The sequence below is a fragment of the Mya arenaria genome, chromosome 4, assembly GCF_026914265.1.
Source record: "Mya arenaria isolate MELC-2E11 chromosome 4, ASM2691426v1".
Lineage (NCBI taxonomy): Eukaryota > Metazoa > Mollusca > Bivalvia > Myida > Myidae > Mya > Mya arenaria.
Window position 1 is genome coordinate 60117967 of NC_069125.1, and position 23230 is coordinate 60141196.

General features: G+C 41.6%; 2 protein-coding genes across 3 annotated transcripts; one reads left to right on the top strand and one right to left on the bottom strand.

Annotated features, from left to right (window-relative positions):
• The first annotated feature begins 8406 nt into the window (after window positions 1-8406).
• LOC128232630 (uncharacterized) lies at window positions 8407-12799 on the top strand. 2 transcript variants are annotated; one of them, XM_052946295.1, is made up of 4 exons: window positions 8407-8529; window positions 8677-8764; window positions 10731-10867; window positions 12408-12793. In XM_052946295.1, exons 1-4 carry the CDS (start codon window positions 8472-8474, stop codon window positions 12527-12529), a joined length of 405 nt encoding a protein of 134 aa, XP_052802255.1. In that variant the 5' UTR covers window positions 8407-8471; the 3' UTR covers window positions 12530-12793. The 2 variants fall into 2 exon arrangements, with proteins under 2 accessions (XP_052802255.1, XP_052802256.1); XM_052946296.1 differs by lacking the exons at window positions 8407-8529; window positions 8677-8764 and adding an exon at window positions 9876-10134 and having other exon boundaries at window positions 12408-12799.
• Window positions 12800-13348: 549 nt separating this feature from the next.
• Window positions 13349-20964, bottom strand: LOC128230952 (uncharacterized). Its single transcript, XM_052943380.1, has 7 exons — window positions 20879-20964; window positions 20288-20418; window positions 19787-19879; window positions 18265-19535; window positions 16744-16894; window positions 15868-16006; window positions 13349-14502 (listed from the first exon to the last, which is right to left on the bottom strand). The coding sequence occupies exons 2-7, from the start codon at window positions 20381-20383 to the stop codon at window positions 13349-13351; spliced, it is 2904 nt and encodes a 967-aa protein (XP_052799340.1). The 5' UTR covers window positions 20384-20418; window positions 20879-20964.
• Between the last annotated feature and the right edge of the window lie 2266 nt (window positions 20965-23230).

Sequence of the window (23230 nt, forward strand, 5' to 3'; positions counted from 1 at the left end):
GCGTACGTTTGGGCTACTTGGTGTGCAATTGTCTTCCATGCAGCAGTAGTTGTGGGCTACCTTATGTGCAGTACGTCTCCCATGTACGTTTGGGCTACTTGTTGTGCACTACGTATGCCAGATACCCTTACATTTGGGCTTCTTGTTGTACATTACGTCTTACAGGTAGCCGTACGTTTGGGCTACTTGTTGTGCACTATGTCTTCCAGGTATCCGTACTTGTGGGCTACTTGTTGTAAATTACGTCTTCCAAGTACGTTTGGCCTTCGTGTTGTGCACTACGCCTTCTAGGTATCCGTACGTGTAGGTTATTTGTTGTGCACTATGGCTATCAGGTATCCGTAAGTGTGGGCTACTTGTTGTGCACTACGTCTTTCAGGTACGTGTGGGCTATTTGTTGTGAATTATGTCTATCAGGTATCCGTAGGTGTGGGCAACTTGTTGTGGACTACGTCTTCCAGGTATCCGTACGTTTGGGCAACTTGTTGTGCACTACGTCTGTAAGGTACGCGTACGTTTGGGCTACTTGGTGTGCAATCGTCTTCCATGCAACCGTAGTTGTGGGCTACTTAATGTGCCCTACGTCTTCCATGTACGTTTGGGCTTCTTGTTGTTCACTACGTCTTCCAGGTACCTGTACGTTTGCACTACTTGATGTGCACTTAGTTTTTCAGGTACCCATACGTGTGGGCTACTTGATGTGGACTACGTCTTTCAGGTACCCGTAAGTACGGGTAACGTGTTGTGCACTACGTCTTCCATGTACGTTTGGGCCTTTTTGTGCATAACGTCTTTCAGGTACCCTTACATTTAGGCTACTTGGTGTGCACTACGTCTTTCAGGTATCCGTACGTTTGGGCCTCTTGTTGTACAATATGTCTTCCAGGAACCCGTACGTTAAGGCTACTTGTTGTTCACTACATCTTTTATGTACCCGTACGTTTAGGCTTCTGGTTGTGCACTACATCTTCCACGTACCCGTAAGTGTGGGCAACTTGTAGTGCACTACGTCTTCCATGTACCCGTAAGTGGGGCAACTTGTTGTGCACAACGTCTTCCACGTACCCGTAAGTGTGGGCAACTTGCAGTGCACTACGTCTTCCATAGAGGTTTGGGCCTCTTGTTGTCCACTTCGTCTTGCAGGTACCCGTACGTTTGCGCTACTTGATGTGTACTTAGTATTTCAGGTACCCGAACGTGTGGGCTATTTGATGTCCACTACGTCTTCCAGGTACCCGCAAGTGTGGGCTTCTTGTTGTGCACTACGTCTTCTATGTACGTTTGGGCCTCTTGTTATACATTACGTCTTCAAGGTACCCGTACGTTTTTGCCTATTGTTGTAAATTACGTCTTCCAGGTACCCGTACGTTTAGGCTACTTGTTGTGCACTAGGTCTTTAAGGAATCCGTATGTTTAGGCTACTTGTTTTGCACTACGTCTTTCATGTACCCGTACGTTAAGGCAACTTGTTGTGCACTACGTCTTCCACGTACCCATAAGTGTGGGCAACTTGTAGTGCACTACGTCTTCAACGTACCCGTAAGTGTGGGCAACTTGCAGTGCACTACGTCTTCCACGTACCCGTAAGTGTGGGCAACTTGTAATGCACTACGTCTTCCATGCACCCGTAAGTGTGGGCAACTTGTAGTACACTACGTCTTCCACGTATCCGTAAGTGTGGGCAACTTGTTGTGCACTACGTCTTCCATGTAGGTTTGGGCCTCTTGTTGTCCACTACGTCTTAGTATTTTAGGTACCCGTACGTGTGGTCTACTTGATGTGCACTACGTATTCCAGGTACCCGTTAGTGTGGGCTACTTGTTGTGCACTACGTATGTACGTTTGGGCCTCTTGCTGTTTATTACGTCATTCAGGTACGCGTACGTTTAGGCTTCTTGGTGTGCACTACGTATTTCAGCTACCCGTACGTTTGGGCTTCTTGTTGTGCACTACGTCTTCCAGGTACCCGTACGTTTGGGTCACTTGTTGTGAATTACGTCTTCCATGTACGTTTGTGCACTACGCCTTCTAGGTATCCGTACGTGTAGGCTTCTTGTTGGTATCATGTCTTTCAGGCATCCGTACGTGTTGGGTACTTGTTGTGCACTATGTCTTTTAGGTATCTGTACGTGTTGGCAACTTGTTGTGCACTACGTCTTCCACGTACGTTTGGGCTTCTAGTTGTGCACTATGTCTTCCAGGTACCCGTACGCGTGGACTAATTGTGGTGCACTGCGTCTTTCAGGTACCCGCTCGTCTAAGCTACTTAATGTGCCCCTACGTCTTCCAGGTACTCGTACGTTTAGGTTTCTTGTTGTGCACTATGTTTTCCAGGTTCCCGTACGTGTGGGCTACTTGTTGCGCACTACGTCTTCCAGGTACCCGTGGCTACTTGGTGTGCACTACGTCTCCAGGTACATGAAAGTTTAGGCTACTTGTTGTGCACTTTGTCTTCCAGGTTCCCGTACGTGTGGGCTACTTGTTGTACATTACGTTCTTCCAGATACCCGTACGTTAAGGCTACTTGGTGTGCACTACGTCTTCCAGGTACCTCTACGTTTAGGCTACTTGGTGTGCACTAAGTCTTCCAGTATCCGTACGTTAAGGCTACTTGGTGTGCACTACGTCTCCAGGTACCTGTACGTTTAGGCTACTTTGTGTGCAATACGTTTTCAGGTACCCGCACATCTGGGCTACTTGTTGTGTCCTACGTCTTCCAGGTACCAATACGTTTAAGCTACTTGTTGTGCACTTAGTCTTCAAGGTTCCTGTACGTGTGGGCTTCTTGTTGTGCATTACGTCTTCCAGGTACCCGAACGTTTAGGCTATTTTTTGTGCACTACGGCTGCCATACACATTGGGGTTTCTTGTTTTGCACTACATCTTTCAGGTACCTGTACATTTGGGGCACTTGGTGTGCACTACGTCTTGAAGGTACGTTTGGGCTTTTGTGCACTACCTCTTTCAGGTAACCGTACGATTGGGCTACTTGTTGTGCACTACGTATTCCATGCACGTTTGGGCTTCTTGCTATGCACTACGTATTGCAGGTACCCGTACGTTTGGGCTACTTGGTATGCACTACGTCTTTCAGGTATCCTTACGTTTGGGCTACTTGTTGTGCACTACATCTGCAAGGTACGCAAACGTTTGGGCTACGTGGTGTGTACTCTTCGTCCATGCACCCGTAGGTGTGGGCTACTTGATGTGCACTACGTCTTCCATGTACGTTAGTGCTACTTGTTGTGCACTACATCTTCCAGGTACCCGTACGTTTGGGCTACTTGTCGTGCACTATGTCTTCCAGGTATCCATATGTGTGGGCTACTTGTTATGAATTACGTCTTCCAAGTACGTTTGGGCTTCGTGTTGTGCACTACGCGTTCTTGGTATCCGTATGTGTAGGCTACTAGTACTTGTTGTGCACTATGTTTTCGAGGTATCCGTACTAGTGGGCTACTTGTTGTGCACTACGTCTTCCATGTAGCCGTACGTTTGGGCTACTTGTTGTACACTATGTCTTCTAGGTATCCGTACGTGTGGGCTACTTGTTATGAATTAGGTTTTCCAAGTACGTTTGGGCTTCGTGTTGTGCACTACGCCTTCTTGGTATCCGTATGTGTAGGCTACTTGTTGTGCACTATGTCTTCCAGGTATCCGTACGTGTGGGCTACTTGTTGTGAATTACGTCTTCCAAGTACGTTTGGGCTTCGTGTTGTGCACTAGGCCTTCAAGGTATCCGTACTTGTCGGCAACTTGTTGTGCACTACGTCTTCCATGTACGTTTGGGCTTCTTGTTGTCCACTACTTCTTCCAGGTACCATACGCGTGAACTACTTGTTGTGCACTACGTCTTCCATGTACGTTTGGGCTTCTTGTTATCCACTACCTCTTCCAGGTACCATACGCGTGAACTACTTGTTGTGAATTACGTCTTCCATGTAAGTTTAAGTTTTTTTGCATTATGTTTTCCAGGTATCCTAATGTTTGGGCTACTTGTTGTCCACTCTTGTTGTACGTCTTCCAGGTCCCCTTCGTTTGCGCTACTTGATGTGCACTTAGTATTTCAGGTACCCGTACGTGTGGGCAACTTGTTGTGCACTACATCTTCCATGTACATTTGGGCCTATTGTTGTACATTACGTCTTTCAGATACCCGTACGTTTAGGCTTCTTGTTGTGCACTACGTCTTTCAGGTACCCGTACGTTTAGGCTACTTGTTTTGCACTACGTCTTCCAGGTACCCGTACGTTTGGGCCTCCTGTTGTACATTACGTCTTCCAGGTACCCGTGTGTTTAGGCTACTTATTGTGCACTCGTCTTCCATGTGCCAGTAGGTGTGCGCTACTTGGTGTGCACTACCTCTTCCATGTACGTTTGGGCTACTTGTTGTGCACTACATCTTCCAGGTACCCGTACGTTTGGGCTACCAGTGTGCACTATGTCTTCCAGGTGTCCGTACGTGTGGGCTACTTGTTGTAAATAACGTCTTCCATATACGTTTGGGCTTCTTGTTGAGCACTACGCCTTCTAGGTATTTGTACGTGTAGGCTACTTGTTGTGCACTACGTCTTTCAGGTACTCGTAGGTGTGGGCTATTTTTTGTGCACTACGGCTTCCATACACATTGGGGCTTCTTGTTGTGCACTACGTCTTTCAGGTACCCGTACGTTTAGGATATTTGTTTTGCACTACCTCTTCCAGGTACCCGTACGTTTCGGCCTCTTGTTGTACATTACGTCTTCCAGGTACCCGTACGTTTGGGCCTCTTGTTGTACAATACGTCTTCCAGGAACCCGTACCTTTATGCTACTTGGTGTGCACTACGTATTTCAGCTTCCCGTACATTTGGGCTTCTTGTTGTCCACTACGTCTTCCAGGTACCCGTACATTTGGACTACTTGTTGTGCACTACGTCTTCCAGATATATGTACGTGTGGGCTACTTGTTGTGAATTACGTCTTCCATGTACGTTTGGGCTTTTGTTGTGCACTACGCCTTCTAGGTATCCGTACGGCGTACGTGTAGGCCTCTTGTTGTGCACTATGTCTTTTAGGTATCCGTACATGTTGGGTACTTGTTATGCACTTTGTCTTTTAGGTATCCGTTTGTGTTGGCAACTTGTTGTGCAATACGTCTTCCATGTACGTTTGGGCTTCTAGATGTGCACTACGTCTTCCAGGTACCCGTACGCGTTGACTCCTTGTTGTGCATTACGTCTTCCAGGTACCCGTACGTTTAGGCTACTTGGTGTGCACTACGTCTTCCAGGTACCCGTGGCTACTTGGTGTGCACTTCCTCTTCCAGGTACCCGTACGTTTTTGCTACTTGTTGTGCACTACGTCTTCCAGGTACCCGTACGTTAATGCTACTTGTTGTGCACTACGTCTCCAGGTACCTGTACATGTAGGCTTCTTGTTGTGCCCTACGTCTCCAGGAACATGTACGTGTAGGCTTCTTGTTGTGCCCTATGTCTTCCTGGTACTCATACGATTAGGCTACTTGTTGTTCACTTTGTCTTCCGGGTTCCCGTACGTTTAGGCTACTTGGTGTGCACTACGTCTTCCTGGTACTCATACGATTAGGCTACTTGTTGTTCACTATGTCTTCCGGGTTCACGTACGTGTGGGCTACTTGTTGTGCACTACGTCTCCAGGTACCTGTACGTGTGGGCTACTTGTTGTGCACTACGTCTCCAGGTACCTGTACATGTAGGCTTCTTGTTGTGCCCTACGTCTCCAGGTACCTGTACATGTAGGCTTCTTGTTGTGCCCTACGTCTCCAGGTACCTGTACATGTAGGCTACTTGTTGTGCCCTACGTCTCCAGGTACCTGTACATGTGGGCTTCTTGTTGTGCACTACGTCTCCAGGTACCTGTACGTGTGGGCTACTTGTTGTGCACTACGTCTCCAGGTACCTGTACGTGTAGGCTTCTTGTTGTGCACTACGTCTCCAGGTACCTGTACATGTAGGCTACTTGTTGTGCCCTACGTCTCCAGGTACCTGTACATGTAGGCTTCTTGTTGTGCACTACGTCTCCAGGTACCTGTACATGTAGGCTTCTTGTTGTGCCCTACGTCTCCAGGTACCTGTACATGTAGGCTACTTGTTGTGCCCTACGTCTCCAGGTACCTGTACATGTAGGCTTCTTGTTGTGCCCTACGTCTCCAGGTACCTGTACATGTAGGCTACTTGTTGTGCACTACGTCTCCAGGTACCTGTACATGTAGGCTACTTGTTGTGCCCTACGTCTCCAGGTACCTGTACATGTAGGCTTCTTGTTGTGCACTACGTCTCCAGGTACCTGTACATGTAGGCTTCTTGTTGTGCCCTACGTCTCCAGGTACCTGTACATGTAGGCTTCTTGTTGTGCCCTACGTCTCCAGGTACCTGTACATGTAGGCTTCTTGTTGTGCCCTACGTCTCCAGGTACCTGTACATGTAGGCTACTTGTTGTGCCCTACGTCTCCAGGTACCTGTACATGTAGGCTACTTGTTGTGCCCTACGTCTCCAGGTACCTGTACATGTAGGCTACTTGTTGTGCCCTACGTCTCCAGGAACATGTACGTGTAGGCTTCTTGTTGTGCCCTACGTCTCCAGGTACCTGTACATGTAGGCTTCTTGTTGTGCCCTACGTCTCCAGGTACCTGTACATGTAGGCTACTTGTTGTGCACTACGTCTCCAGGTACCTGTACATGTAGGCTTCTTGTTGTGCACTACGTCTCCAGGTACCTGTACATGTAGGCTACTTGTTGTGCCCTACGTCTCCAGGTACCTGTACATGTAGGCTACTTGTTGTGCCCTACGTCTCCAGGTACCTGTACATGTAGGCTTCTTGTTGTGCACTACGTCTCCAGGTACCTGTACATGTAGGCTTCTTGTTGTGCACTACGTCTCCAGGTACCTGTACATGTAGGCTTCTTGTTGTGCCCTACGTCTCCAGGTACCTGTACATGTAGGCTACTTGTTGTGCCCTACGTCTCCAGGAACATGTACATGTAGGCTACTTGTTGTGCCCTACGTCTCCAGGAACATGTACGTGTAGGCTTCTTGTTGTGCCCTACGTCTCCAGGTACCTGTACATGTAGGCTACTTGTTGTGCCCTACGTCTCCAGGTACCTGTACATGTAGGCTACTTGTTGTGCCCTACGTCTCCAGGTACCTGTACATGTAGGCTTCTTGTTGTGCCCTACGTCTCCAGGTACCTGTACATGTAGGCTACTTGTTGTGCCCTACGTCTCCAGGTACCTGTACATGTAGGCTTCTTGTTGTGCCCTACGTCTCCAGGTACCTGTACATGTAGGCTTCTTGTTGTGCCCTACGTCTCCAGGAACATGTACGTGTAGGCTTCTTGTTGTGCCCTACGTCTCCAGGAACATGTACATGTAGGCTACTTGTTGTGCCCTACGTCTCCAGGTACCTGTACGTGTAGGCTTCTTGTTGTGCACTACGTCTCCAGGTACCTGTACGTGTGGGCTACTTGTTGTGCACTACGTCTCCAGGTACCTGTACATGTAGGCTTCTTGTTGTGCACTACGTCTCCAGGTACCTGTACATGTAGGCTTCTTGTTGTGCACTACGTTTCCATGTACCTGTACATGTAGGCTTCTTGTTGTGCACTACGTCTCCAGGTACCTGTACATGTAGGCTTCTTGTTGTGCACTACGTCTCCAGGTACCTGTACATGTAGGCTTCTTGTTGTGCACTACGTCTCCAGGTACCTGTACATGTGGGCTACTTGTTGTGCACTACGTTTCCATGTACCTGTACATGTAGGCTTCTTGTTGTGCCCTACGTCTCCAGGTACCTGTACGTGTAGGCTTCTTGTTGTGCACTACGTCTCCAGGTACCTGTACATGTAGGCTTCTTGTTGTGCACTACGTCTCCAGGTACCTGTACATGTAGGCTTCTTGTTGTGCACTACGTCTCCAGGTACCTGTACGTGTAGGCTTTTTGTTGTGCCCTACGTCTTCCTGGTACTCATACGATTAGGCTACTTGTTGTTCACTTTGTCTTCCGGGTTCCCGTACGTTTAGGCTACTTGGTGTGCACTACGTCTTCCTGGTACTCATACGATTAGGCTACTTGTTGTTCACTATGTCTTCCGGGTTCCCGTACGTGTGGGATACCTGATGTGCACTACGTCTTTCAGGTACCTGTACATTTAGGCTACTTGGTGTGCACTACGTCTACCAGGTACGCTTACATTGTACACGTTTATAATGCCATGTACGAAAGTACGCGTCAAGTCATTTTTGCTCGAGTGTCATCGAGCCTACAAGTACAAGTATAAAAGAAATTGTAAACGAGTTTAACTATACGTACACGTTGTGCTTCACAATCACTGTATTGTAAATGCTATATAACATGTTCTCAAGTTACACATTAGCGCAAATAGTTATTGTTTTCATGTCATAGACAATCAAATGAAAGTCAATTATGGAAGTCAGTAAAATAAAGAATTAAAAATGCAGCGTTATATAATAATTTTATGGATTTTTGTAGCAAGCTGTGTTCGGCGCTTATGTAAGTTATAGTGGATTGCGCTTGTGATGAAATATTATAGAATTTATAATATAATTTTATAAACAGTCAAACTATTAACCAACTGTTTCCAGTTGTTGTTTTTTACTTTCTCAATAAGTTATAAATAAACAATCATGTTTTCCAAAGGTTCCAAAGACGTTTGTACCAACAGTGCCGGCGGCGTGAAATATTGTACCGACAATAAAACATGTTGTCATGACAACACAGACTGCTGGTAAATGATTGGTTTCGTGTATTTATACAAACTTTGGTAAGGTATAATGTGGTAAATTGTGTCAAAAAAAAAATACATTTGGCAGTTTATATGGCCTGGTGTCGTCTGTTTTACATGGCCTGGTGTCGTCTGTGTCGTCTGTTTTACATGGCCTGGTGTCGTCTGTTTTTACATGGCCTGGTCTCGTCTGTGTCGTCTGTTTTACATGGCCTGGTCTCGTCTGTTTTACAAGGCCTGGTGTCGTCTGTTTTACATGGCCTGGTGTCGTCTGTGTCGTCTGTTTTACATGGCCTGGTGTCGTCTGTTTTACATGGCCTGGTGTCGTCTGTTTTACATGGCCTGGTCTCGTCTGTTTTACAAGGCCTGTGTCGTCTGTTTTACATGGCCTGGTGTCGTCTGTGTCGTCTGTTTTTACATGGCCTGGTCACGTCTGTGTCGTCTGTTTTACATGGCCTGGTGCCGTCTGTTTTACAAGGCCTGGTGTCGTCTGTTTTACATGGCCTGGTGTCGTCTGTTTTACGTGGCCTGGTGTCGCCTGTTTTACATGGCCTGGTGTCGCCTGTTTTACATGGCCTGGTGTCGCCTGTTTTACATGGCCTGGCGTCGTCTGTTTTGAATGGCCTGGTGTCGCCTGTTTTACATGGCCTGGTGTCGTCTGTTTTGAATGGTCTGGTGTCGTCAGTTTTACATGGCCTTGTGTCGCCTGTTTTACATGGCCTGGTGTCGTCTGTTTTACATGGCCTGGTGTCGTCTGTTTTACATGGCCTGGTGTCGCCTGTTTTACATGGCCTGGTGTCGTCTGTTTTGAATGACCTGGTGTCGCCTGTTTAACATGGCCTGGTGTCGCCTGTTTACGTAGCCTAGCTGGTGTCGCCTGTTGTACATGGCTTGGCGTCGTCTGTTTTGAATGGCCTGGTGTCGCCTGTTTTACATGGCCCGGTGTCGCCTGTTTATGTAGCCTAGCTGGTGTCGCATGTTGTACATGGCCTGGCGTCGTCTGTTTTACGTGGGCTGGTGTCGTCTGTTCTACGTGGCCTGGTGGCGACCTTGTTGGCATAAAAAATCTTAAATCTTGGCCGTTACTAGAAACCGTTGTAGAGCCTTCCACAGTCCAAAAGAGAATGGAGAAGGCCAAAAATGAAAATGATGTTTTTATTTAGTTTTGAGGCACAGTCTTTTTCAGGAGTAAAACATACATCCTTTGTGGCGTGTTTGGGGTTAAAAAGCCAAAAAAGAAAGAAGATTTTGGATCGAAAAGCATTCGCATTTGGTAGCATGGACTATTTTGACACACACACACACACACGCACACGCAAACACACAGTTTGCTCAACTCCATATTACACCTGGATATGTTGCAACGGATGAAGGTATTATGCTTGAACTTAAACACTAAATAAAAATTGTTTTAAACATTTTCTTTTCTGGGCTTCAAACGACTTTGCACTGTAGAAGGCCTCTAAGATACGAGACTACCAGTGATAATAAGAGTATGTGTAGCAAGACCCATAGCTTGCTTTTTAATTGTCAAGTTATGACTTTTGACAGTGAAAACTTTTCAATAGCTTTGTTTTACCAGTGACAGTACACATGTACAGCAAGACCATTAACTGGTTTAGTCAGTGTTGAATTATGCTCTTGTTGTTCGACTGGAAAAAAATAACAGACGGGCGATAGTGTTCAAAGATTTGGCAAAATGAGATCAATTGGATTCGTGTGTTCAATGGTGTGGGCTACCAAAACATGCAGAACCATTTTGTATATACCGCCATGCAGGGTTCTCGGCTTTTGCTGTCAGACAACTAATGATAATTATAAAAAAGTCCTAACACTGTTGCATGTTATAGCGATTGTGTTTCCTAGTACCTCACTAAATAGTATAACCACTAAAATGCGTTTTACAAAATACTAGCACACTGTTATACATGCAAGTGATGTCTCCGTTCGACTCCATTTTTTTGTACAGTTTTGAGCTAAGCTGGGTGCAGATTTCGGGGATGGTGATCGGGGGCGTGGCACTGCTGGCAATCGTCATCGTCCTTATCGTTGCCGCCGTCAAACACTGCAAGAAGCGCGGCCGCAACGTGGAACCTGTCCAGACAGGTCAGTCCATGTGTTCTATCATCTGCACTTCTTAAAGTTGCACTCTCACAGATTGAACGTTTTGACAACTCTTATGATATTTTTTGTCTTGGAACGAGCCATTTTGTCGAAAAACCATGAAATCCACTTATGCTTTAAAAATCGCATCGCAGATTTTTTTATATTTAGGTTCAAAAATTAATGTTTTATGCATTTTTCTTAAACCGTTGGTAAACGGTTTAAAGACATAAAACATTAATTTTCGAACGAAAATAGGAAAATTGCGATCTGATCTTTTGTCAGCAATCATTTATCATGCGCAAAAAGTTGCTCTTTCCCAGATTTTTTTTTTAAAAAAGTTGTAAAAATTGTATAATTGTGAGAGTGCAGCTTTAACAAAAAATGTTTATAAGCCTTTTCTTAAAATGACCATTGACATAAGATACATGTAAACCAGCAATGGGACGTTTCCTTGAATTTTCAACAAACACTTTTCATAAAAATAATTGACGCATGGACTGTATGTTAACTTCTAACATACATTGCCAATATTCCTCATGAATCCGATATTCGGCAATATCATACCTCCCTTTTGTATGTCTTACTTGCCTACACCAAATGTGTAAGCCTATTGTGTGTCTTACTTTTCAACACCATATGTGTTGGCCTAAAGTATGTATAACTTGTCTACACCATGTGTTGCCCTAATGTATGTCTTACTTGTCTATACCATATGTGTTGCCCTAATGTATGTCTTACTTGTCCATACCATATGTGTTGTCCTATTGTAAGTCTTACTTGCCTACACCATATGTGTTGTCCTATTGTAAGTCTTACTTGCCTACACCATATGTGTTGTCCTATTGTATGTCTTTCTTCTCTACACCATATGTGTTGGCCTATTGTATGTCTTACTTGTGTACACCATATGTGTTGTCCTATTGTATGTCTTACTTGCCTACACCATATGTGTTGTCCTATTGTATGTCTTACTTCTCTACACCATATGTGTTGGCCTATTGTATGTCTTACTTGTGTACACCATATGTGTTGTCCTATTGTATGTCTTACTTGCCTACACCATATGTGTTGGCCTATTGTATCTATTGCATGTCTTACTTGCCTACACCATATGTGTTGTCCTATTGTATGTCTTACTTGCCTACACCATCTACACCATATGTGTTGGCCTATTGTATGTCTTACTTGTGTACACCATATGTGTTGGCCTATTGTATGTCTTACTTGCCTACACCATATGTGTTGTCCTTTTGTAAGTCTTACTTGCTTACACCATATGTGTTGGCCCATTGTACGTCTTACTCAACATGTTATGTGTTTGCATATTGAATGTCTAACTTTTCTACACGATATAAGTTTGCCTATTGTATGTCTAACATGCCACACATTATGTGTTTGCTTATTGTTTGTCTAACTCGCCTACACATTATTTTGGCCTATTGTATGTACAACTTGTCTACACCATGTGTTTGCCTTTTGTACGTATAACTGCCTTTTGTATGTTTAACTTGATTACAACAAATGCGTTTGCAAATTGTAGAGATGACTCCTCCTTACGGCTACCTGCCACCTATGTACCACTCTGACCCTCCGCCTAGCTACCAGGCCACTTCCGATGGAGATACCGGAATGCCACATGAACCTCGCAAGGTCCCGCTCTAAGGCAACCGGATTTAGATGCTCTTTGTGCTCTGTATATGTCGTTTGGAATAATTGAAAATTAAAAAAATATCAGCTGTTCATGAAAAACTTTCATATTCTTTTCGAGGCTTGGGTAATTACAACTGTCATAACAGTGTATCAGTGTTAAAGTATCATGTACAAGTATAGTTTCACACTCTAACTTTTGGCCAATTTAAACTTTATTGGATTAAAAAAGTTTCACATTATAACTTGTTCTATTTTATCTTGAGTATTACTTTTTTTTTTAAATGATAACAATTATAATACAGCAGTACTTATAAAATCGGTCTGTAAAAAACAAAAATACAATACAAGTTAAATAAAATATATAAGGACCAACACCAGCAATACAAAATTCTATTTAAAAATAAGCTGTCTAAAATAAAATATCTATATAACTCTGAATGGGTTGGACATGTGTCTGCAGCAGTAACATTCATTTTGTATATAAATAACAACAAATGTAAAGATCACTAGTCACTACATCAACCATTCATTTAACTAAAGACAATGTAGATAGCCTAAACAAGCTACCATTTCAGTCTTTATTTCATTGGCATATCCATTCACCACCACTATGTTCGGAAATACTCAAAAATTACATTAAATGCATCCTCTTTTACATGCGCCCATCAAACCAAATATTTCCATTCACATACACATACCAACTGAGTCAATGAATACATGGGAATCCCACAAACTATCATAATTTTTTTTTATATTATTTCCATTGTTATTGGCTCTAACTGATTTATTCCCTCTTTTCATCTTTGCCCCACCTATGACGACCTGTAATCATTATCCACCACATCCACCACATCCACCGCAGCCACCACCATCCCCTCCTCCACCATCTCCCCCACCCCCTCCATCACCCCAGCCACCACCGCTGGAATCTCCGCCTCCCATATCCATGGAGCTAAACCCATCCATCCATCCTTGTCCACCCCCTCCGTCACCACCACCATCGCCACCACTGTCAAAAGCCCCTCCATTAAATCCGCCACCTCCAAACCCTGAATCCCCTCCTCCACCGCCACCTCCATCTCCACCCCCAAACAGGCCCCCACCCCCACACCCTGCCCCGCACCCACCACAACCCCCACCATCACCATCCTCATAACCAAAACTCCAGGCTGTACCCCCTCCACTGTTGTCACCACCATCAGTATTAGTATTCATGTCTACATCACCAAGAAATGTGTTGAAGTCCTCATTATACATATCATTATCATTATGGTTGTCAAAAAATTTAGAAGAGAAATTATCATTTTCAGCATTAGTATTTTCTTCAGCACCATAAAGAACATCAAGAATAGTATTGTTGCCACCCTGATCCTGCTCTGATCCTCCTAAAAGCTGGGTAGCAATGTCATTCGGACTAGTTCCATCTTCCCCAAGGTTACCAAAAACACTTGTTTCAGCATTGCCACTTTCCTGGTTGTCATTATCATGTTTACATGATTCATCATGTCCTAAAACAGCACCATATCCAAATCTTCCACCTCCTGATTCACTAGAATGACCTAATAGTTTCTTCCTGAAGAAGTGGTTAGATGGTGTGGCTATCAGCAGTCCAGCAGCAAGTACAAAGGCCAGTTTCTCAGCCTTGACATACTTGATCCGCCGGACACCTCTCCTGTCAGCACTAGGCTCTAGCGACTGCCCAGGCTCCCAGCTTGCAGGGCGAGGCTGCAGGAACACGTGGAGCAGTGACACAGCAAATGTTAGAGCCAGATGCTCAGCCAACTCATTCCTGTCCCCGCGCACACTTACTTTCCCAATCTTGAAGTCAACATGGGCATCTGCAATGTCGAACCGAAACTCCTCAGTGAGATAGGGGTCTTCCAGGGAGAGCAGCTCCCACTTCCTGGAGGCAACCTTGTACAGCAGCAAGGTCAGGTAACCTGGGCGACCTTGGCTCCCAGGCCTGCCAGGCTTTGCTCGTGTTCCTGGTGATAAAATGCACATTTTGAATGTTTTGAATCGGGATAAGCTAAAAAGAATTCAAATCAATTAGAGTATCACAGGACACAACTTTGACGTATCTATCATCATTAGTCTCAGGCAAAAGATTCAACAATTGTTATCAGGAGTATTGCCACAAGAGCTGTTTGTGAACCTGGGCGCTGTTTTGTCAGGGACATCTGCAAGATTGAATAAAGGTGTTTAAGAGAAAAGTATTGCATATTAATATACAAACACAGTTTACAGATAATTAAAGACAAAGACCTAAACCTCAGAAGTGCTTGATTTCAAATCCATACTGTGTCAGGAGAAGTGTAACCTATTTGCAATATTTCATAATCCTACATCATTACCCTTTTGCAGATGATACACAGACAAACATTTCACACATACATGTATCATAGTTTTATCTTGATGTTTGACCTACTGACATAAAAAACAATAGTTAATTTGTGCACAAAAGTTAAAAAAAAAATTTGTTGGCTGTGACTTTACCTTCGACCTTTAGACCCTAAAAATGGGTACTTTACTGGTCAAGGGCAACCTACCAATTTACAAGTTTCATGGTCCTAAGTCAAAACATTCTTGATTTATTGTGCAAAAAGAAACATGTTGGATTGTCTGTCTGTCATTTGCAAAATGACAAAATTTCTTCAAAAGGGGAATAGAAATATGTCAGGCACTTGTGACCTTCATGGTGATAAGGCATACTAATTATTTTTGGCAGTAGATCACTTGTTAATCTCCAATTTAGCAAAACAGTAAGTGAAAGATTTAAATTTAAAGTCACAGAACTCCCAAGAAGTGGTGGCTTATGAAAAATATGTCAGGCATTAGTACACATCACAGTGATCATGTTTGGCAAGTATTGGCACAATCCCTTCTAATCTGTGCAATTTTAAGTGTAAAATTTAAATTCAAGTACACAAAGTTCAATGACGACTTGGACATGACTCAGGGAATTATGTGAAGAACAGGTAAACTTCATGGTAATATTGTGTAGTAAGTATCAGAACAACACCTCTTCAACTGTAGACCAGTTTATACTTTGCTCCTAAAAATTGATATTTCCATATCAATAAAATTCAAATTTAGCCCTTAAATAGAAGATATGTCAGGATAATTAGCTATGAAAAATGTCAGCCAATAATTCGTGGTGACATATTTTGCAACAGACTGCCAGTATGGACAGACCTACCAACCAACCAACATCATTGTAACCTGGTTCAAACTTCTTTTGTGGGGGAATTCATATGAATTAAAATTGTTTTAATTGAGAAACTAGTACCAAAATTTATCATTTTTGTCAATCAATGTTTTTTTCCCTGTTATTCAAACATAAAACCTACCCCTGACAGCAGGCATGCCAATTTTGTACCCATCCCAGCGGCCAATAAGGATACCCCAGTCACCAGTTGCGTTCTTAATGATCATCGCCCGCTCACCATTCTTTGGCTCCAGGGTAACACACTTGCTCCCATCACCAACCTGCAATGTTACTCATGTGTTACAATCAGGTATGCATAACAAGACCACTGTGATGCAGAGCAATGTATACAGAACATGGGAATCATGACAGTTTTAGGAAATGGATATTTAAATTATAACATATACTTCTGAACATATTTTAATCAATTTCTCTGAATATTAGACAATAATTAGCAGTAGTCAAATTAGAGCCAAGAAAGCAATTGGGTAAAAATTTAACATTTTTAGGGAGATAACTCTGGAGCTATTATATCCAAAAACATTGAGACCAAGTTTGTTGAAAAATAAATAAGAAAGGGTAGAGTTGGTGAGGTAATTTTTGTCAAACTTTGACAATTACAGGGCCCTTGTTCAAGAGTTTATGAAGCTATGAGTCTGGTAAACAGATTTATTTAAGAAAGTTTGTATACTTGTCATCAAGTTTGGTAAAGATTGGATATACATGGCAAAGCTAGAGTCCGGATAACATTGTCGGACACCAAAGGCCATTGGTGATCCTAAAATGTATGTCTCATTGTTTAAAATGTAAGTATGAGAACTTATTGAGGAAAAAGATTTTGTTCTAGTAAAATTCATCCTATAATGTAAAACATTACAAATAATATCTTAACTCAGATATTATATTCAGGTATGGTTTTGACAGACCACAGTGTAAACCACTTTCAAATAGCAACATACAGGATATCTGGGCAAATAAATTTCTTTAAAAAAATGAAAGAAAAAGACTGTCAGCGTGCCTCAGTAGGTTTTGGTATCTGGTCTGAGCCGATCACATGAGCCACTGCTACCATTTTGTCATGATGGAAGACCTGTACGGACGACATCATAAGAGGCAGGCTGTGTATGATACGGCACGTGAACTCTGTCTGGCCCTCATGTGTCTTCAACCTGAATATAACAATAATCACAATAATATCTGTACTACCACATAAGTATGAGTTTACCTTCACTGGGATAACCAAGGAATGAACAACAAGACCTTCATTCTAATTTGTCTTCCTGTATAAAAAATATCTTGAAATACTATCTAAGAACTAGGGATGGCAACGAGTACCCGAGTACTCGAGTACTCGATCGAACGTCCGAGTACTCGAGTACCAAATCACTACTCGAGTACTCGGAAAAAAAATCTATAAAAATCACCAAATACCCAATTTACAGACAAAATATCAGATCTGGTTAGTTGCCAAAAGTACAATGTACGGTCCCTCTAATCCCCGCTGTGTATACAATTGACCTCAATCAATTAGTTGACAGGTGTTGTGATAGTTGCAAACTGTCAACAAAGGACCCCTATTTCAAATTAGCACTGATATCAATTAGCGAAGTTTTGATAGCGGTACTTTCACCTACACAATTCTATTGTATACCAATTAGTTTAAACATTATATATTTTACAACGATTGTGAAGAAAGCTATGTAACTTGTACTGAGTCACTCTCGTTGGCACGATGTTGCGCGAGAGTGTGGCCTTGTGTTGTGGGGGAAACCGGAGTAACCGGAGAAAACCCACTTCTCCGGCTTGGTGACCACTAACCTAACTCACATGCGCCCAGGCTGGGAATCGTACCCGGGTCGCCTTGGTGAGAAGTTAGTGCGCTAATCACTGCGCTAACCGGACAACCAAATACCAATTAGGGACCTTTCACCAAACAATGGACGCTAACGAGCGAAAGAGTATCGACCGTTACGAGAATTGATTTCTTAATGGGCGTATTTTAATTATTTTTGCAATGATTATCACAATTGATTGGTTGATATTTTAAATCAAGAATTATGAATATTAATGAGGTAAACAACAATTACACAGTACGAAAAACTATCATTTGAAAAAGATAATTTGTCGAGTAAACAACTAAAAAACTGAACTTCGTATTGAATTTCGGTCAATTTTTTATGTATGCTATTAATTTTCGTTCTTTGAAATTCTGATTGTTGTTCATTTCTGCAGTGCATACTTGTATAAAATGAAACGAATAAAACAAATTAAAAGCCTGAAACAACATTTGTTTTCTTTTTATATCATTTTTTGTTAAAATACGTAATGAAAGTTTACTTTAAAGGTAAAAATGACCAACGACCAACGCACAATATACGCCATTAACGATACATGTATACACAATCTTGTCTCCGCGAACACATATTCAATTTTTCCGAGTAATCGAGTACCCGAGTACTCGATCGGACGATCGTCCGAGTACTCGAGTATTAATTTTACTACTCGTTGACATCCCTACTAAGAACTGAAATACATGTACCTGTGAGAGGCCACAGAGCACTTGTTTTCTACTCCTTGAGGAAGTCGTGGTAATGGTACTGGTCCCCACAGCTGTTCTACCTGTTCTGGCATTACACAGTCTCCATAGTCCCCAATAACCAGCCACATGTCACAGGAACCAAGCTTCTTCAAGGTCAATGTCAAATCCATGGTTATGGTCAAATCTGTGTCAAGGTCAAGGACCACTTTCTCAGTGATAGACTGATTGCATGAATCAAACTTCTTGGTCATTTTATCAAACTCTATTTTGGCTTCTCCTTGGCAAGATTCTGAAGCTTTGAAGCAGAAGAATGACTGTGGCTGACATAGCTGAACATGAAGGTTGTCAGAGTCCATACAATTAGAAAATTTTGTGAAAGATCCCAACCTTTCAAACTCAAAGCCAGGTCCTTTGACGGTCATCAACTTCTCAGACATATCTACCACTTCTTTTTGACCATTACGATCAGATAGTAACAGCTCTTTCTTGTCAAGGAAGAAAAGTTTAAATTTTCCAAGGTTGCTGCTTCTCTCACCTGAAACTTCTAATTTATCAACTTGAACATGAACTTGTTTCAAAAGCAACCTGAAGTTGTCCTGTTTGTCAATTGTATTCAGTTTTCCTACTGGGGGATCACCTCTATACATGGCCCCATAAGCCGGAAAATGTTCATCATATTCTGTCTTCCAAAGTTGACGGGTGATGGCATATGAATTGTTCAACCTAGAACCTTCATTGCGATCATTAACAGAGTCGTCATGATTTAAAATAGCACCTAGTATGGATTCTGTTACAGTTTTATAGCAGAGGGGATGATTCATATGAGAGTGCCATATCAGGTCCATGTCATAACATGGCACAAGGAATGTATCTGGGTTTTTCCTCTTTAGGAAAAGGTACTTCTTGTACCTTGTGACACTTTTTTCAAGAAACAAATTATCCAGATAATGAGGTAGAGAAACTTGGTATTGGAAGACTTTCTGACGGCTTGCAGCGGCAATGAGATCATAGGACAGCTCATGAGAGATTGACCTTGGATCTTGATCTTCATGATGATCGCAGTTTTCAAGGTCAACATCAAATGGTTGGTCCAGGTAAGCATATTTCCATAACTGTTCTGTGGCAATGAGAGCCTGCTGGTATGTGAATGTGTCTAGGATGGTGTGGTCAGGTACATGTTGGTATCCATGGAGACAGTCCTGCAGGTATGCAACCGGAGATAACATGTGACAATGCCACACCCACTCGACATCAAGTGGTGCTGACAACACCTACAACAGGCAGAATAAAGAAGTTTTTTCCTTAAATTCTACAACATTGTGATTTACCTCTGAGACAAAACTGCTTCTTTTACACATTATGACATAAATTATTTAAATACACATAATATTTTCTTCTGACTGCATATTGAATCTGAAACTGAAATGATCCTACTTTGCATTAAATACATGTACATTGCTTTTTAAAAATATTCAAAAACAGCTTACAAATGCACATTGTATTGTGAATGGTTTAGTGCTACCTTATCCTTGTGTTGTGCAGCAAGAGGCAGCCATAGGTGTGTGTATCTCCAGATGGCACGCTCCAGCACGGGACCCCCGTACAGGCCGGGGTACTGCAATAGCAAAACAGTTACTGTTGAAAGTATTATTTTAATTCAATAATATTTAATTGCATGAATGTTATCACAATGAAATAATCAATACAACATAAACAGGTTTATATACTATTTGAAACAAGTGATCGAATATCAAACAAGCAAGGCAACGACTTATGCCAACAACAGTCACAGCCCTCTCTCAATAACATAAAAATTATTTTTTTCAAAATCAGTACACCTCACGAAAGTGTTGGGATGGGCGTTTACTTTTTCACCATTGATAAAACTACTATTAGATATAAAAGTACAACTAATGTAATAGTCAACTTAAATTTTTTGTTGAAATTATGACTATTTTTCAAGCTAACACACTGAAACTAAAATAAAGCAGTAGGATTTCACTGGGCAGTAATAAAGCCCTGCCTTGTTGACATTGTTGAGGAAGCTGACATGATTTTGTGCAGCAGTAACCAGATCTATGCCCACATCTATCTCAGATGGTCCGGAGATTTCCATCATCCAATCAGCACCCTCCTCCTGATTTCAGGCAGTTACTTAAAAAATCAATTGTATTTTAAATAATAATAATAATAATAATAATAATAATAATAATCGACGTGAGCAAAATATTTCTGTAAAAATCTGAGATTCCTGCGGCAGCTTCTGAAATGAAGTACAGTTTTTAAGTTTCACAACACAAAAGCTGATGTGTAATACTTCTTACAAAGATAAATTCAGTTTTTTCAAGTTTAAAAATAATACATTTATATAAAAAATGCAGTATCAATTAATTGATTAGTGTAAAATTAAATCTTTAACTCATTTTGTCAAACATTTGCAGTTAGTTTGGGACACAATGGCAGTGTATAAGTGGAGATTATGATCAAATAAAGACTCATAAGAAATGTAGTAATGAAAGAAAGAAACATACTCGTATAAATATCCAAAGTAAGGTATATATATAAAAGTAACGAAAATAATGATACATAAAAAATTGAGAAAAAATACGCATACCGTGGATAATTCTTGAGTCGTGTAAAGACAAGAACCGTAATTGTCACTTAACCATGCATAGATAATTTTGAACAACTATTCAAGAAAGCACTAAGTCAAAGGTTTGAATCTTCGATGACCCCTCAAGCCTTTAGAAACTTGACTACCACTAACTGTTGTCAGCAAAGCATTTGCATGTATAATGATGGGGTTTACCATGCTTTAGTATTAATAGTAAATACTTGTTAACCTATGTAAGAAACTTGTTTGAAGTTTGAAGCTTTTATACTAAAAACACCATGTGGATCATATGTGTGTTTGTCATTATAGACCTTTAAGTAAATAATAAACATAGTTTTTTATAATTGTTTTGTTTTTAAATTGGAAAAACAACTGCAGAACAAAGTAAAACAGAAACTTATTAAGGATTGATCCCATTTTTTCTTGCGTTTATGCTGTGTGAAGGCAGTACGGCACGTGAGCAAATTCCATGAGTCGCCCTAGCACTTCTTGGTCATTTGCTTCCTGCTGTACTGCGTTCATAAGATATAAACACAAGAAAAAAATGTGATCAATACTTATATTTGAGTTTTTGTTTTATATAAAAGAATAGCTGATTTTTTTTACATCGTACATCATTGGTTAAATGATGTCGCACTTATCCAATTGGAGCGCAATATTGAAATAAACAATGACGTCAGTATACCTTGCATGTTGTACAATATAAATGTCAAGTTTTATCTACACAAAGGACTAGACGATTGTAAATATTTCAAGAGATAAATTGTATATTGAGCTGATTGGTTAACAAAATTAACAACGGTAATAACATCATCATGGTTAACTTTCAAATCTTTACTGCCCTGGGAGTTTAATGGAAACTCTTTCGTCAGGATAAGGAAGTATTTTGAACCCCATGTAATCATGACCCCTGGTCATAAGTAAAAAAAAAATGACTCCTCTCTGTATAATATTGTTCCCCCACCCCCCCTATAAAATAATTACTACCCACAATCATGGACCTGTTCATGTTATAATTATAATGTTGCTACCCCTAATACTACTACTATTGTTGCTGCTGTTGTAGAAGATTCATACAGTGTATTACAAAATTATGACCATACTTAGTCATTTTTCTTTAATGAATTATAATAATAACAATGTGGGTATTGTTTTTTTATACTGGGTTGAAATTCTTCCTATGGAAGTATTTTGACTCCAATAGAATCCCAAAACCTCTGTCGTTATTCACTTGAGCCAGTAATAATTAATCTTACTTCCAGTTATTCTTTAGAAAAGTGACCCCTGGTCAAAATATAGTCTCCAGCGCCATGATATTATTACTCCTTTACACAAGTAAAATGCATACATGCCATATCCCCCGGCGGGGGGAAAAATCCCCCAGAATTTCGATCCATCCCCCGGTCTCTCTCTTTTTTTCTTTTTTTTAAATTTTACATCAGGCAATAATGACAAAGTGAAACCACAGTATGTGAGTGAAACTCTCCAAAAGCAAACTTTTACAACAAGTGATCAATTAATTTGTAGTAATTATCAAAGGCAAAGAAATATTACTCTTTTGGAAGGAAGAAATTAATAATATTTATTCTATTCCCTTATTGTCTGAAAGTCATCAAAGCTGATAGAATTAAGCACAATTTTTTTAAAGACTTTGGAGGAAGGTAAATTTCATTTAATTGTCTCGAAAACATATTTTTCCAATGACATATTTTGTTCTGCAAGTGCATTACAGTATGACATGACAGTGTATCATAAAAATATGATAAATCATGACATAAAATAATTCTGTATAATGAAAAGTTAAGAGGTTTTCAAAGGAAACTATATGTGAAAACATTTTTTCATACTTGCATCTAAAAATACTTTAAAATTTCGCCAACTTAGACCTGCTTAAAAAAATCCCCCTGAATAAAATCAAAATCCCCCTGAATGTTCAGCCTTTTGAACAAATCCCCCTGAATGGTCTCCAGAAAATATGGCATGTATGAAAATGATACCGGCGAGTTGATTTTTCTATGGGGGTCAAATTTGTCGTGGGTATTCTTTTTAGTTCGTAAGAATAATGCACCAGTCAATTGTAACCAAGGCTCCCCAGGTCCGGAGAATAGCGGGGACTTTCGACCCAGCCAAAATCTCCACCCTGCGGGTAAAATCCCCGCAAAATGCCCATGCCCCAAGTACCCTCTAGGTAAAGCCCACTCCCCGCTATTTTTTCCGCCCAAAAAAAGCCACTGCATTCACCCTGCGGGGCCACCTGGAAGGTTATAACACGGCCCATTTCCCCAGCTATGCCCAGTATACCCCCAGACCGGGGGGGGGGGTTCTGTTACAATTGACTGTACATACACGTGT